The sequence below is a fragment of the Neoarius graeffei genome, chromosome 13, assembly GCF_027579695.1.
Source record: "Neoarius graeffei isolate fNeoGra1 chromosome 13, fNeoGra1.pri, whole genome shotgun sequence".
In the NCBI taxonomy this organism is placed as follows: Eukaryota; Metazoa; Chordata; class Actinopteri; order Siluriformes; family Ariidae; genus Neoarius; species Neoarius graeffei.
This window is the reverse complement of record NC_083581.1, coordinates 60615389-60628757: the sequence shown is the minus strand read 5'-3', so window position 1 is coordinate 60628757 and position 13369 is coordinate 60615389. Positions and strand designations below refer to the sequence as shown.

The following is a 13369-nucleotide window of genomic DNA, read 5'->3' as shown; positions in this document are numbered from 1 at the left end:
CAAATCCGAGATAATCGCAAAAGAAGCATTTTTTTTTTTTCTCGAAATTTGTGATTTTTGTTTTTTTCCATCATGTGCAAGTTGAGATCTTGAAGAATGCAATCAGTATTTCAGATAATAGATTTTGTTGGAAAAGCATACATTTTTTTTGTTGCAAATTGTCTCGTTTTTGTCAGGACTGTAGCCTGCTGGGGGGTGTGGGTAAATTACCATATGGGCCATTCACATGATGATTTAAGTCATTTGTTTTTTTTTACCAAGCCGGAAAGTCTGCACACCCCTTTCACCATCTCCATGTTTTATTACATTACAGACTTGTTCGACGATAGATTGAGTTAATTTTTTGTCACAAAATTCTACACAAAATGGCCCATAATGACCAGTGAAAGCAGGTTTTTAGAAAATATGCAGCTTTTTATATTTTACTGACACAAATAGGTTATTTAGGGGTTACATATCTGTACATACCCTTGGCCTAATACTTGGTTGATGCACCTTTTGGCAGCAATTACAGCTTCAAGGTGTCTTGGGAAAGAAGCTATGAGCTTGGCACACTTGTTTCTGGACATTTTTGCCCATTCCTCTTGGCATATCCTTACAAGCTCTGTCAGGTTGGATGGGGAGCATTTGGTACACAGCCATTTTCAGCTCCTTCCACAGATGTTCAATTGGATTCAGGTCTGGGTGCTGGCTGGGCCACTCAAGTACATTCACAGACTCTCTGAAGCTACTCCTTTGTTCTCTTGGCTGTGGGCTTCAGGTTATGTTGGAAGGTAAACCTTTACCCCAGTCTGAGGTCCAGAGTGCTCTGGAACAGGTTTTCTTCAAGGATCACTGTGTACTTGGCTTCATTCATCTTTTTCTCTATCAGGACTAGTCACCCCGTTTCCGCTGCTGAAAAACATCCCCGCATCATGATGCTGCCACTGTAATGCTTCACTGTAGGGATGGCATTAGCCAGGTGATGAGCGGTGCCTGTTTTCCTCCAGACATGATGCTTGGTATTCTTGCCAAAAAGTTCAAATTTGGTTTCATTAAACCAGAGAATCTTGTTTCTCATGGTTTGAGTCATCTAGGTGCCTTTTACTAAGGAGTGGCTTCCGTCTGGCGGCTCTACCATAAAGGCCTGATTTGTGGAGTGCTGTCTGGATGGTTGATCTTCTGAAAGGTTTCCCATCTCCACAAGGATATGCTGGAGCTCTGTCAGAGTGACCCTCGGGTTCCTGCTCACCTCTCTGGCCAAGGCTCGTCTTTCCTGATCGCGCAGTTTGGCCGGGCAGCCAGGTCTAGGAAGGTTCTTAGTGGTTCCAAATTACTTCCATTTATGAATGATGGTGGCCATTGTGCTCTTTGGGACCTGTAAAGCTGCAGCAATTTTTCTGTACCCATCTCCACATCTATGCCTTGACACAACCCTGTTTCTGAGGTCTGCAGATAATTCCTTTGACCCCATGGCTTGGAATTTGCTCTAACATGCACTGTCAACTGCAGAACCCTTTATATCAGCAGGTCTTGGCAATCCCCAATCATGTCCAATCAATTGAATTTACCACAGGTGGACTCCAATTAAGTTGTAGAAACATCTCAAGCAGTATCAGTGGAAACAAAATGCACCTCAGCTCACGTTTGGGTGTCATCAAAGGGTGTGCACACTTGTGTACATATATTTTACTTTACGTTTTGATTTTTAATAAATTAGCATGTCTTTAAAAACCTGCTTTCAAAAAATGAAAATCTATTGTAGAATAAGTCTGTAACGTAATAAAACGTGGAGAAGGTGAAAGGGGTGTGTAGACTTTCTGGCTTGACTGTATTTTTATACACGAGTATAAAGAGTAAAACAGGGTGATGTGAGGGCAGCACGGTGATGTAGTGGTTAGTGCTGTCGCCTCACAGCAAGAAGGTCCGGGTTTGAGCCCCGTGGCTGGTGAGGGCCTTTCTGGGTGGAGTTTGCATGTTCTCCCCGTGTCCGCGTGGGTTTCCTCCGGGTGCTCCGGTTTCCCCCACAGTCCAAAGACATGCAGGTTAGGTTAACTGGTGACTCTAAATTGACCGTAGGTGTGAATGTGAGTGTGAATGGTTGTGTGTGTCTATGTGTCAGCCCTGTGATGACCTGGTGACTTGTCCAGGGTGTACCCCGCCTTTCGCCCGTAGTCAGCTGGGATAGGCTCCAGCTTGCCTGCGACCCTGTAGGACAGGATAAAGCGGCTAGAGATAATGAGATGAGGGTGGTGTGGTGAAGCCTGGCACAAAGGGGCAAAGTATTTTTCCCTTCTTATGCCACAATTTGTCACTATTAAACAGTGATCTTTACTTTTTAAGTTGCAGAACAGCCATGAACCAGACTGAGATCTTTATAACTTTTTATATAATCTCATCTCCTCTCATTATCTCTGGCTGCTTTATTCTTCTACAGGGTCGCAGGCAAGCTGGAGTCTATCCCAGCTGACTACGGGCGAAAGGCAGGGTACACCCTGGACAAGTCGCCAGGTCATTACAGGGCTGACACATAGACACAGACAACCATTCACATTCACACCTACGGTCAATTTAGAGTCACCAGTTAACCTAACCTGCATGTCTTTGGACTGTGGGGGAAACCGGAGCACCCGGAGGAAACCCACGGGGAGAACATGCAAACTCCACACAGAAAGGCCCTCGCCGGCCACGGGGCTCGAACCCGGACCTTCTGGCTGTGAGGCGACAGCACTAACCACTACAGCACCGTGCTGCCTCTTGAAGTTTATAAGATGAAAAAAGCAACTTGTCGTGTTACCAAGAAACTGAAAAGCAGTCACTGGTCAAAGACTACTGATATGAAAACATACTGTTCGGAAATACTGACACTAGAGACTCCTTCCATCAAATAAACCTCCTTACATAAAGCTTCACCAGCAATTATTAAACAATTACCTCCTCAAATGACACCACATTTTTGATTCAGTTATGTGGAACATCCACCATACAGGTCCCTATGAATTAGCCATTACTATTTAAGCGCTACTGTCAAACTTGCTTAACAATTATTCACTGAAGACAAAGTGAATATCGGTGAATAGTAACCTTGACTTCATCTTGGTTGGGAAGCCATGGCCTAATGGTTAGAGAAGCAGCTTTGGGATCAAAAGGTCACCGGTTTGATTCCCTGGACCAGCAAGAATGGCTGAAATGCCCTTGAGCAAGATACCTACTCCCGTCTGCTCTGGGTATGTTGTATATCGTTCTGGAGAAGAGCGTCTGCTAAACACCTGTAACGTAATGCTTATTTTTCAGGTATTCACTGAGCCAGAGGTGGATAATTGTTTTAGTATAAATACATAGGTGATTATTTTATAATCATTTATTTTAATCTTCAAAAGCAGCATGCAAATATGTGCGTAGACTTGTCACTTATCTATGCGAGTCACACAAAATACTTTCTGAAATCGATAAAACAAATCACAATTCCACCTTACGTTTTGAATAGTTTTAGACCAAACTTCGTCGCATCTTTAGTACTTTTAGGAATAGCGTTTTCTTTCATAATTTGTAATTCTTCCTTACTTATGGTGCCAAAGCCTGGTCGCTGTTTTGCCGAGGCACTTTATTGAGAAACCATCTGAATTTCTCGTCAAAAGTTTGGGGTCACTTTGAAATGTCCTTATTTTTGAAAGAAAAGCACTGTTCTTTTCAATGAAGGTCACTTTAAACTAATCAGAAATCCACTCTATACATTGCTAATGTGGTAAATGACTATTCTAGCTGCAAATGTCTGGTTTTTGGTGCAATATTTCCAGCAACTCTCACTCCAGTGTTCTAATGGTACAATGTGTTTGCTCATTGCCTCAGAAGGCTAATGGATGATTAGAAAACCCTTGTACAATCATGTTAGCACAGCTGAAAACAGTTGAGCTCTTTAGAGAAGCTATAAAATTGACCTTCCTTTGAGCAGATTGAGTTTCTGGAGCATCACATTTGTGGGGTCGATTAAATGCTCAAAATGGCCAGAAAAATGTCTTGACTATATTTTCTATTCATTTTACAACTTATGGTGGTAAATAAAAGTGCGACTTTTCATGGAAAACACAAAATTGTCTGGGTGACCCCAAACTTTTGAACGGTAGCGTATGTATACTAAAGAAAAATAATCAACACCTGACAAATGCAGAGAGATCCCACAGTACGAGAGTCAGGATCTTCATTCTGAACCATGTGAATAATCAAAGTCGGAGTTTTTTCGTATTTTTTTTTTTATTTTGAGCAAACCAGTGTGTGGTTTAATTACTGAAGAGCAATCTAAGACTTAAAAAAAAGCTGAAAATCATTGTTAAATGAAATTATTTAAACAGAAAAAGAAACAGTTTAATCTTCATCCTCTTCGTCCTCCTCATCCTGGTTGATCTGGAAGTAGCGAAGTTCATAACTCTCCTTCGTATTAGCCACGACCCGCAGCCAGTCTCTGAGGTTATTCTTCTTCAAATACTTCTTGGTAAGATACTTCAGGTACCTGAAGATAAAGCAAAGCTATAATGATCCAGGCGAGAATGAAATTCTACACGGAGATGCAATTATATCCAGACATGGAACAACTGGGAGGAAAAAATAGACAGACAAACCTTTTGGAGAAAGGAATCTCAGAAGAAACTGTGATCTTGCTTTTGCTTCTCTCAATTGTTATGACTCCGCCGCCGAGGTTTCCTGCTTTGCCGTTCACTTTTATGCGCTCCTGAAGGAACTGCTCCTGTGAGAACATGAGCGCGATGACTTTAACCAGAACAATTAAAGGATGGATTTTTTGAGTCAAGAAGAGTCACGGACAGGGTCTGGACCCATGCCTTGTGATGCACAGAGGATACTGCAGTCATAATTATTTTGTATTGATATGCCTGCATTTCTATCTAAGACATCACAAGATAGACAATTTATGCAAATACATTTAAAAAATAAAATAAAACCCTGCTTGTAGTGGTGTTCTCTCAGCCACATGACTGCAACAGTCTTGAGCAGTGATCCTAATAATAAGTGTGTTGAAACGTGTGCATATACGTACACATGTGCATGTACAAGCAGGCCAATGAAAGCACCAAAATTAGGGTGAAGTTTTTAAATTGCCGTTCCCTATAGGCACTGTTCGTTCTTACTCACTTTAACATTGCTGCAACTTGCTTAAGGTCATATGGACAAACCAGAAGGGGGCTGAGACCAAAATAGATCTTTTCATTTAAATGAGAAGCATTATGTCTGGAGAAAAGAAAGCATTGCATTCCAGCATAAGAACCTTATCCCAACTGTGAAACATGGTGGTGGTAGTATCATGGTTTGGGCCTGTTTTGCTGCATCTGGGCCAGGACGGCTTGCGATCATTGATGGAACAATGAATTCTGAATTATTCCAGCAAATTCTAAAGGAAAATGTCAGGACATCTGTCCATGAACTGAATCTCAAGAGAAAGTGGGTCACGCGAGACAACGACCCTAAGCACACAAGTCGTTCTACCAAATAAGAATAATGTTTTGAAATGGCCAAGTCAAAGTCCTGACCTTAATCTAATATGATAAAGTTGTTCAATTTATACAGCGCTTTTCTCACACCTAAGGTTGCTTTACAATTTGAAGAAGAGAGAAAAAAAATGAATAGAAATGTTGTGCGAGCAGTTCATGTGAGGAAACCCCACCAACATCCCAGAGTTGAAGCTGTTCTGTAGATAGGAATGGGCTAAAATTCTTCAAAGCTGACGTTCAGGACTGATCAATGGTTACCGGAAACGTTTAATCCTTGGGGTTCAGTCACATGACTTTTCTTAGCAATTTCACTTCCGGTAGAACAGCTGGTGGTCAAGCAAACCAAAACGGCTGCCGTAATGCAAACAACTAGCGATAACTTATCAGAGTACGCTCGTAATCTAGAAGCCACTGCTCGCTTTAGATATATTCAGAATATTGCTATGTGCAATGGAATCGACCCATACAATCTGGGAAAGAAGGATTTGTCATACGATCTCAAAAACGACCCTTCAGTCGAGTTCTCCGACATCTCGAACTATCTGGTGTTGCAGACGTCCTTCTACACCGCAAAACAGATGAAACCGTGGAAGAGTATGGAGGCTTACAACTTTTTTTGTACGTGGCTGGGTAAAGAACCTCGGTATCAAGTCGCTATCGAATGAATCCTGTATTGTTTTTGCCTGTGTAAGTATGTTTGTCTTTTTTAAGCTTATCATTCGCGTCTTTACAACGAAGCGCTGCAAGCTGAAGTGTAAACAAACAGTTCACTTGATTCTCACTTGTGTTGGCTCTTATCCCTCAGGTAAATCATTCACAAAGATCATCAGAACCTGGATCTTAGTTAAACAAGACGAGAAGTCACGGCGCATTGTAACTGTATGGCTGGGGAAGGATTTTGTCGCGACCTTCATACATATGGACTTTGTGAGAAGTAAACAAAGAAACAGCTGGGGACTTCAGAGCTTGGAGCCTTAAAGTACTGTAAAATAACGACACATTAGGGCTGTCACGATTACCGGTGTACACGGTTACAGCGCTAAAATATTTTGACGGTGACCATAACCTTCTGAGTGTCAAAACCGCAATAGCTTCCATTTTCGCGAGACTTTGAACTTTCGTGCGAGTTTTCCTGCCGACGCCACTCAAGTTCACTCACTCACTGTCCGAAGTTCAAGCATGGCGGAAGGAGGAGACTGTGGTGGTCATCAAGATGAAGACATCTATCCGCCTTCCAAGCGGATAAAATCGGCATTGATACGGAGCTCAGATATCAATGCGCTGCCGAAGCGCGCAGAAGGTGTTAGTACGCCTGTCATTATAGTGCGGACTTTCCATAGCATAGAAAATCGCTATGTTTCAATTTGTGTAACTGAACTTGTTTCATATCACTGTTTCATATAAACCTATGTAAACAGGAAAAACGCAGAAGAGTTTGGTCACATCTAACTACAGCCCCAAAAAATACCGTTGGCCATACTGAGCCTAGCTACATTGCTAACAGGAGTGACAGCGCGTCGGACTGACTGGGAGGTCACGCAAAGCTCGGAGAGGTACGGAGCAGCTCGTCTCAATTCAGATAAGAGCATATTTCATTATGGAAATACGGTGGACTGTTCCTTTAAGGACAACCTAAAACAACGCAAGCGTAAAGCATTTTTCATACGAGCAATGCACCTTCTCCGTACAAATGCTTTGTCAAGTGAGCTTTGGCAGACCACCAGCTAAAGTTTTGAATAACTAATGAGGCGGATGTGACGCCACGTGAAACCCAATAATTGCAGTTGCTGTACAAGGGGGTCGCACCAGATACTGAAGCAAAGGTAAAGGTTCACATACTTTTGCCACTCACAGATATGTAATACTGGATCATTTTCCTCAAATAAAGAAATGCCTAAGTATAATATTTTTGTCTCATTTGTTTAACTGGGTTCTCTTTATCTACTTTTAGGACTTGTGTGAAAATCTGATGTTGTTTTAGGTCATATTTATGCAGAAATAGAAGATTCTAAAATGCTTGCAAACTTCCCAGCACCACTGTTGATCAAGTAACATTAACAGTAATCTTTTGCCATAGCTCGAGGAAGAACTGGAACCACTGGATTAACGTGTTGTGAACCGGTCGTGACTTTGCTGGTGGTGATGTAAATGATGATGCAGTGACACCGTGAGGTCATATACGGTCTCACGTGTTTTACACGTCTCACAGAGGTTCACACTCCTCAATGGAAATACACATCATCTCATTATGGAAGACTGAGTGGGAATGAAAATGTGTCATCTATCCCATGTTCTTTTTAATCGATATATCAATGGATTTCGTATGTGAAAGGGGCTATAGTGTTTTTTTTTTTAATTGTTTTGTTTTTTGCCCGTATACCACATTTCCTCAGTCATGCTTGCATTCAGTTTATAATGACAATTTGATGGCAGAGATTTTATGCAAAAGTCATTTTCAACAATATCTTTCTAAGAAAGTACATTTCCTAAAGAATGATTATCTTTTTTGTTTCCTTTAGTTTATACATAAGATCAGCCATAACTTCATGACCACTGACAGGTGAAGTGAATAACACTATCTCATTACAATGGCATGTCAAGGGGTGGGATATATTAGGCAGCAAGAGAACAGTCAGTTCTTGAAGGTGATGTGTTGGAAGCAGGAAAAACGGGCAAGCGTAAGGATCTGAGCAACTTTGACAAGGCCCAGATTGTGATGGCTAGATGACTGGATCTGAACATCTCCAAAATGGCCCATCTTGTAGGGTGTTCCCAGTATGCAGTGGTTAGTACCTACCAAAAGTGGTCCAAGGAAGGATAACCGGTGAACCGGCAACAAGGTCAAGGGTATCGAAGGCTCGTTGATTCACATGGGGCCCATATGGTCCAATCCCACAGAAGAGTTACTGTAGCAGAAACTGCTGAAAAAAAGTTAATGCTGGCTTAAACAGAATGATGGGATTGGACCATATGGGCTAGCCTTTGTGCCTCATGCGAATCAATGAGCCTTCAACACCAATGACCCTGTCGCCGGTTCACTGGTTGTCCTTCCTTGGACCACTTTTGGTAGGTACTAACCACTGCATACCAGGAACACCCCATCAGATGCACCATTTTGGAGATGCTCAGACCCAGTCATCTAGCTATCACAACTTGACCCTTGTCAAAGTTGCTCAGATCCTTATGCTTGCCCAATTTTCCTGCTTCCAACACATCAACTTCAAGAAGTGACTGTTCTCTTGCTGCCTAATATATCCCACCCCTTGACAGGTGCCACTGTAATGAGATAATTAACAGTTAATTCACATGATCGGTCAGTGGTTTTAAGGTTATGGCTGATTGGTGTGTGTACACAAGGATGTGAGGAAAACTTCTTGCGCGTATTTAAATTGTCGATTAATACTATGCCAAGTTTAAACTGTGCCATTTTTAAAACCAAAGACTTCTTCAGATACCTACAAATAAGAGATTACTATGATAAAAGAATAAAACCAACATTGTTTGAAGAGGGTAACAGTGATGGATGTTCTAACTGAAGCCTATAAAAATCTCTCAGGGCCTTCAAAAACAGAATGGGAACAACACGGGATACATTAAAGCGACATGGGAGAAAGAACTAAACATAAAACTATCACAGGAGGATTGGCGTTCAATGTGGAGTGCATAGCATTCATCCACAAGTTCAAAGAACTGGAGAGTATTTGGTTGGAAAAATTTGATCCGTTTCTTCATTACACCACATATTAAAAGCAAATTATCTCAACCTCAGGAAGGGTGCTGGAGGTGGTGCGGGAACTTGAACGCTGATCACTCCCATATCTTCTGGTCGTACCCAAAAATTCAAACTTTCTGGGAAAATACATGTCTAACTGTGGGAAAGATTTTGGGATATAAAATTCCTAATGATGTTAAGATTCTATATTTCTGTGTTTGGAAAGACGACGTTATTATAAAGGAAGACTGGTAGGTGTGTAAAGTACTGTTAATTGCCTGTGTTTAAAAAAAATAAATAAATAAATAAACCTATTACAAAGAACTGGTATAAAACTGAGTCCCCAAGCCTCAATCAGTGGATGGACAGGGTTAACAAGCTGATTAGGAAGGCAGGACCTGTCCTGGGCTGTGCACTGGACTCAGTGGACGTAATGGGGGTGAGGAGGATGTTGGCCAAGTTGTCATCCTTAATAGCGAACACCTCCCATCCACCGCAGGAGACAGTAGCAGCACTGGGCAGCTCCTTCAGTGACCGGCTCCTCCATCTGCAGTGTGTTAAGCAGAGATATAGCAGCTCCTTCCTCCCTACTGCTGTGAGACTGTACAACCGGCACCTCACCAAGCACAGCACCAGACACTCTTCACAGTAATGAACAACACTGTCCAGATCACTTCTACATCCATAGAAACCCCTCTGAACGTATACTATGTGCAGTATATTGTCTTATCTTAAAGAAATCTATGTAACGGAAAAGATGACTTTCTCTCTGAGGTCCAGTGGAGCAGGAAATGGAAGAAATGGACTGCTTATATCAAAGGAAGAGAGGACACTACCAATTAAACAGGACAATTAAAGACACTGGACATGATGTATCACAATACAGACACAGTCTCAGCGTTTAAGTCTAGGCTGAAAACATATCTGTTTAGTCAAGCCTTTTGTTAATGGTGCTTATGAGGTAAAGGTGTAGATCTGGAGGGTCCTCAGGCATATAGTGTTTTGGTAAACTGGGATGTATGGATGCTGTCAGTCCCCCACTCGCTTGCTCACTCGAGTTTGACGACGGTGTAGTGGCTGGCTGCTTTATGTCCCGGGGCTCCCTCATGCCTGTGTTACCTTCTGGCTCTCTCCTTTCAGTTATGCTGTCATAGTTAGTTTTGCCGGAGTCCCTGCTTGTCCTCAGCGCAAAATGCATATTGTACCTACTTATTCAGTTGACATTGGGCATACCTAACAACCTGTGTTTTCTCTCTCTTCCCCCCCCTCCAATCTGTCCCTCTGAGTTGCATGTCAATCCGGGGATCGAGATGCTGACCTCTTCTGCTCCTCAGACCTGCCTGATCCATCCTGATGCCCTGTGTCTGGTTGGAGTCTCATCACATCACTCCTGTGGAGGACGGACCCATATGGACAGTTGAAAGTCACACCTGGAGGACGCTCTGGACACTTACAGTAATGCTTCTGTGGCTGAGGACTACAGTTGACTTGCTAACTTTAGGACTGTGGTTGTCATGAACAGTTTTGCACTCAAGTTTCCATCAATGAAGAGTTTATAACATCAACGAAACTGACTTCATGTTAAAACTGTTAATGTTATAGTCATGTTGTCTGTTGTTGTCCAGGTGAGGATGGGTTCCCTTTTGGGTCTGGTTCCTCTCGAGGTTTCTTCCTCGTGTCGTCTGGGGGAGTTTTTCCTTGCTACCACTGCCACGGGCTTGCTCATTGGGGATAGATTAGGGATAAAATTAGCTCATGTCTTGGGTCATTCAGATTCTCTAAAGCTGCTTTGGGACACTGTCTATTGTTAAAAGCGCTATACAAACAAACTTGACAATACTACCAACAGAGGAGCCCCTACGTTTTTGTTTTTGGTCATGTATACCCCTTGACAGTTTGTTGTCTGCTTGTTTGTTTCATATTAAGCTGAAAATACTAAATAAAAGTATTTTTTTTTAAAACTGTCATTTTTAGATCAGGTTATCATACTGTGAAGGTTTCAAACTTTCAAGTGCATATCACGGGTAAATTCAGGAGCAAGATCAATGTAATTCTATTTTATATTAAACTTTGGTCAAATATCTGTCACAGTTTGTGCAATTTTTTTTACCTTGCGCAATACCAGAAAAATTCAGTTGAAATCAAGCCATTTGAGGCGAATTGATCCGCCTCTGAAAAAACATGGCATTTGGATTTCCCGGCAAGCATTGATTTTCGTGACGTCGCATGCGGGACGCCTCCCTCTGAATCCTACGTCAGCGCTGGTTTGTTTATGAGAAAACGACCTGCTGGTTTTCTGCAAGTTTCTTCAACGTTATCGTGTAATTATTAAAATGGGTAACAGATGTATCGTAGGAGGGTGTAGCAACACCAATCTTGATGGGATTAGTACTCATCGTTTCCCAAAAGACCGGACAATGAGAGAGAAATGGGAGCGCTTGGTCTACACAGGCTGTGCACTGAAACCGTGGAAAGCTCGCGCAGCCTGCTCGCGCTTCCACAGGTAACGTCACGAATCTGGCTCCAGACTCCCTTGGGATTTTTCCAGACACGTTTTGTTATTTTATTTTTTTCTGCTGTAGACAGATGGCCTTGTGCAAAATTACCCTTCTGGATGAGTGTGTAAAGGGACGTACTTTGATATAAAAAATAAAACACAATTAGTCCAGAATGTGCACTTTAACATCTCTACACACAAGTTAAAACCCTGTGAGGGGGAAAAAGTTTACAGCTTACAAAGTTGGCTGCATCCATGATGCCATCCTCAACCGGGTGAGTGCAGTCCAGAGTGAACTTCAGCACTTGCTTCTTTTTCTTGCCACCTTTACTGGGCACAGCTTGCCTCCTCTGTAACCATTAGGATAAAGAGAGAGAAATAAAACAAGTCCTGCAAGCAGATACTGCTCTATTTCTATATAGTCCCTGAATGACATAATATAACTCTTCAATCTCAATCATTCCCCCTTAACAACAATTACATTTACTTATTATTACAATCACATCTGATTCAGGAAGTCGTTGTTTATTAGCAACATCTAAACAGACTTAGCTCTTAGCTACCTAGCTTGTGTTAAGCGGTTAGCTTAGCTTCATTCACTGCGGACCTACAAATTACCAAATAAAAGCAAAGCTAGCTTTAGAAAGTGTTATTTCGGTTTATAACGTGATAAAGACAGCGCCAACAGAGCAGTCAGCGCTAATACGACAGCGCAGAGCAGAAACGAGGCATGTAGAGTTCAACTAAATCCGGCCATATGAGCACTCACCAGCGGAGCCATGGCGAAAAAGGGAGACAACCACTGCGCATGCGCGCTGTAGCGTGCGCCTCATCGAGCGCAGACGCAGTAGCGTTTGACAGCTCAGAGCAAAAGTTTGTGCCCCCTCCGTGAATGATATGTGAGACTATGTTGGAAAAAAAAAAAGACAACGATCCAAAGGTAACTTCGACAGAACAATATTTCGAACCAAAAAAAAAAAGTTCAAGCAATTGAGGCAAAGAGTGGAGACACAAATTACCAGAAAAATTTATAATCATGGGCAGCACAGTGGTGTAGTGGTTAGCGCTGTCGCCTCACAGCAAGAAGGTCCTGGGTTCGAGCCCCGTGGCCGGCGAGGGCCCTTCTGTGTGGAGTTTGCATGTTCTCCCCGTGTCCGCGTGGGTTTCCTCCGGGTGCTCCGGTTTCCACCACAGTCCAAAGACATGCAGGTTAGGTTAACTGGTGACTCTAAATTGACCGTAGGTGTGAATGGTTGTCTATGTGTCAGCCCTGTGATGACCTGGCGACTTGTCCAGGGTGTACCCCGCCTTTCGCCCGTAGTCAGCTGGGATAGGCTCCAGCTTGCCTGCGACCCTGTAGAAGGATAAAGCAGCTAGAGATAATGAGATGAGATTTATAATCACTCTCAGAAAGACAGATTGTCATTTTTATAATAAGCATATAATAAACTTTTCTCATCTCATTATCTCTAGCTGCTTTATCCTGTTCTACAGGGTCGCAGGCAAGCTGGAGCCTATCCCAGCTGACTACGGGCGAGAGGCGGGGTACACCCTGGACAAGTCGCCAGGTCATCACAGGGCTGACACATAGACACAGATAACCATTCACACTCACATTCACACCTACGGTCAATTTAGAGTCACCAGTTAACCTAACCTGCCCTGCATGTCTTTGGACTG

At 42.6% G+C, this 13369-nt stretch overlaps 1 protein-coding gene across 1 annotated transcript; it reads right to left on the bottom strand.

Annotated features, from left to right (window-relative positions):
* Nucleotides 1-4211: 4211 nt before the first annotated feature.
* On the bottom strand, nucleotides 4212-12530 carry LOC132897002 (large ribosomal subunit protein eL22-like). Its single transcript, XM_060938243.1, has 4 exons — nucleotides 12459-12530; nucleotides 11929-12039; nucleotides 4596-4720; nucleotides 4212-4486 (listed from the first exon to the last, which is right to left on the bottom strand). The coding sequence occupies exons 1-4, from the start codon at nucleotides 12468-12470 to the stop codon at nucleotides 4342-4344; spliced, it is 393 nt and encodes a 130-aa protein (XP_060794226.1). The 5' UTR covers nucleotides 12471-12530; the 3' UTR covers nucleotides 4212-4341.
* Nucleotides 12531-13369: the final 839 nt, after the last annotated feature.

What these genes read in the sequence shown, in the direction of transcription:
- LOC132897002 (XM_060938243.1), bottom strand. An exon ending in TCATGGATGCAGCCAACTTT is followed by an intron (nt 4,721 to 11,928) that starts GTAAGCTGTAAA and finishes ATGTTCTCACAG; the next exon opens with GAGCAGTTCCTTCAGGAGCG. An exon ending in GAGATTCCTTTCTCCAAAAG is followed by an intron (nt 4,487 to 4,595) that starts GTTTGTCTGTCT and finishes CTTTATCTTCAG; the next exon opens with GTACCTGAAGTATCTTACCA.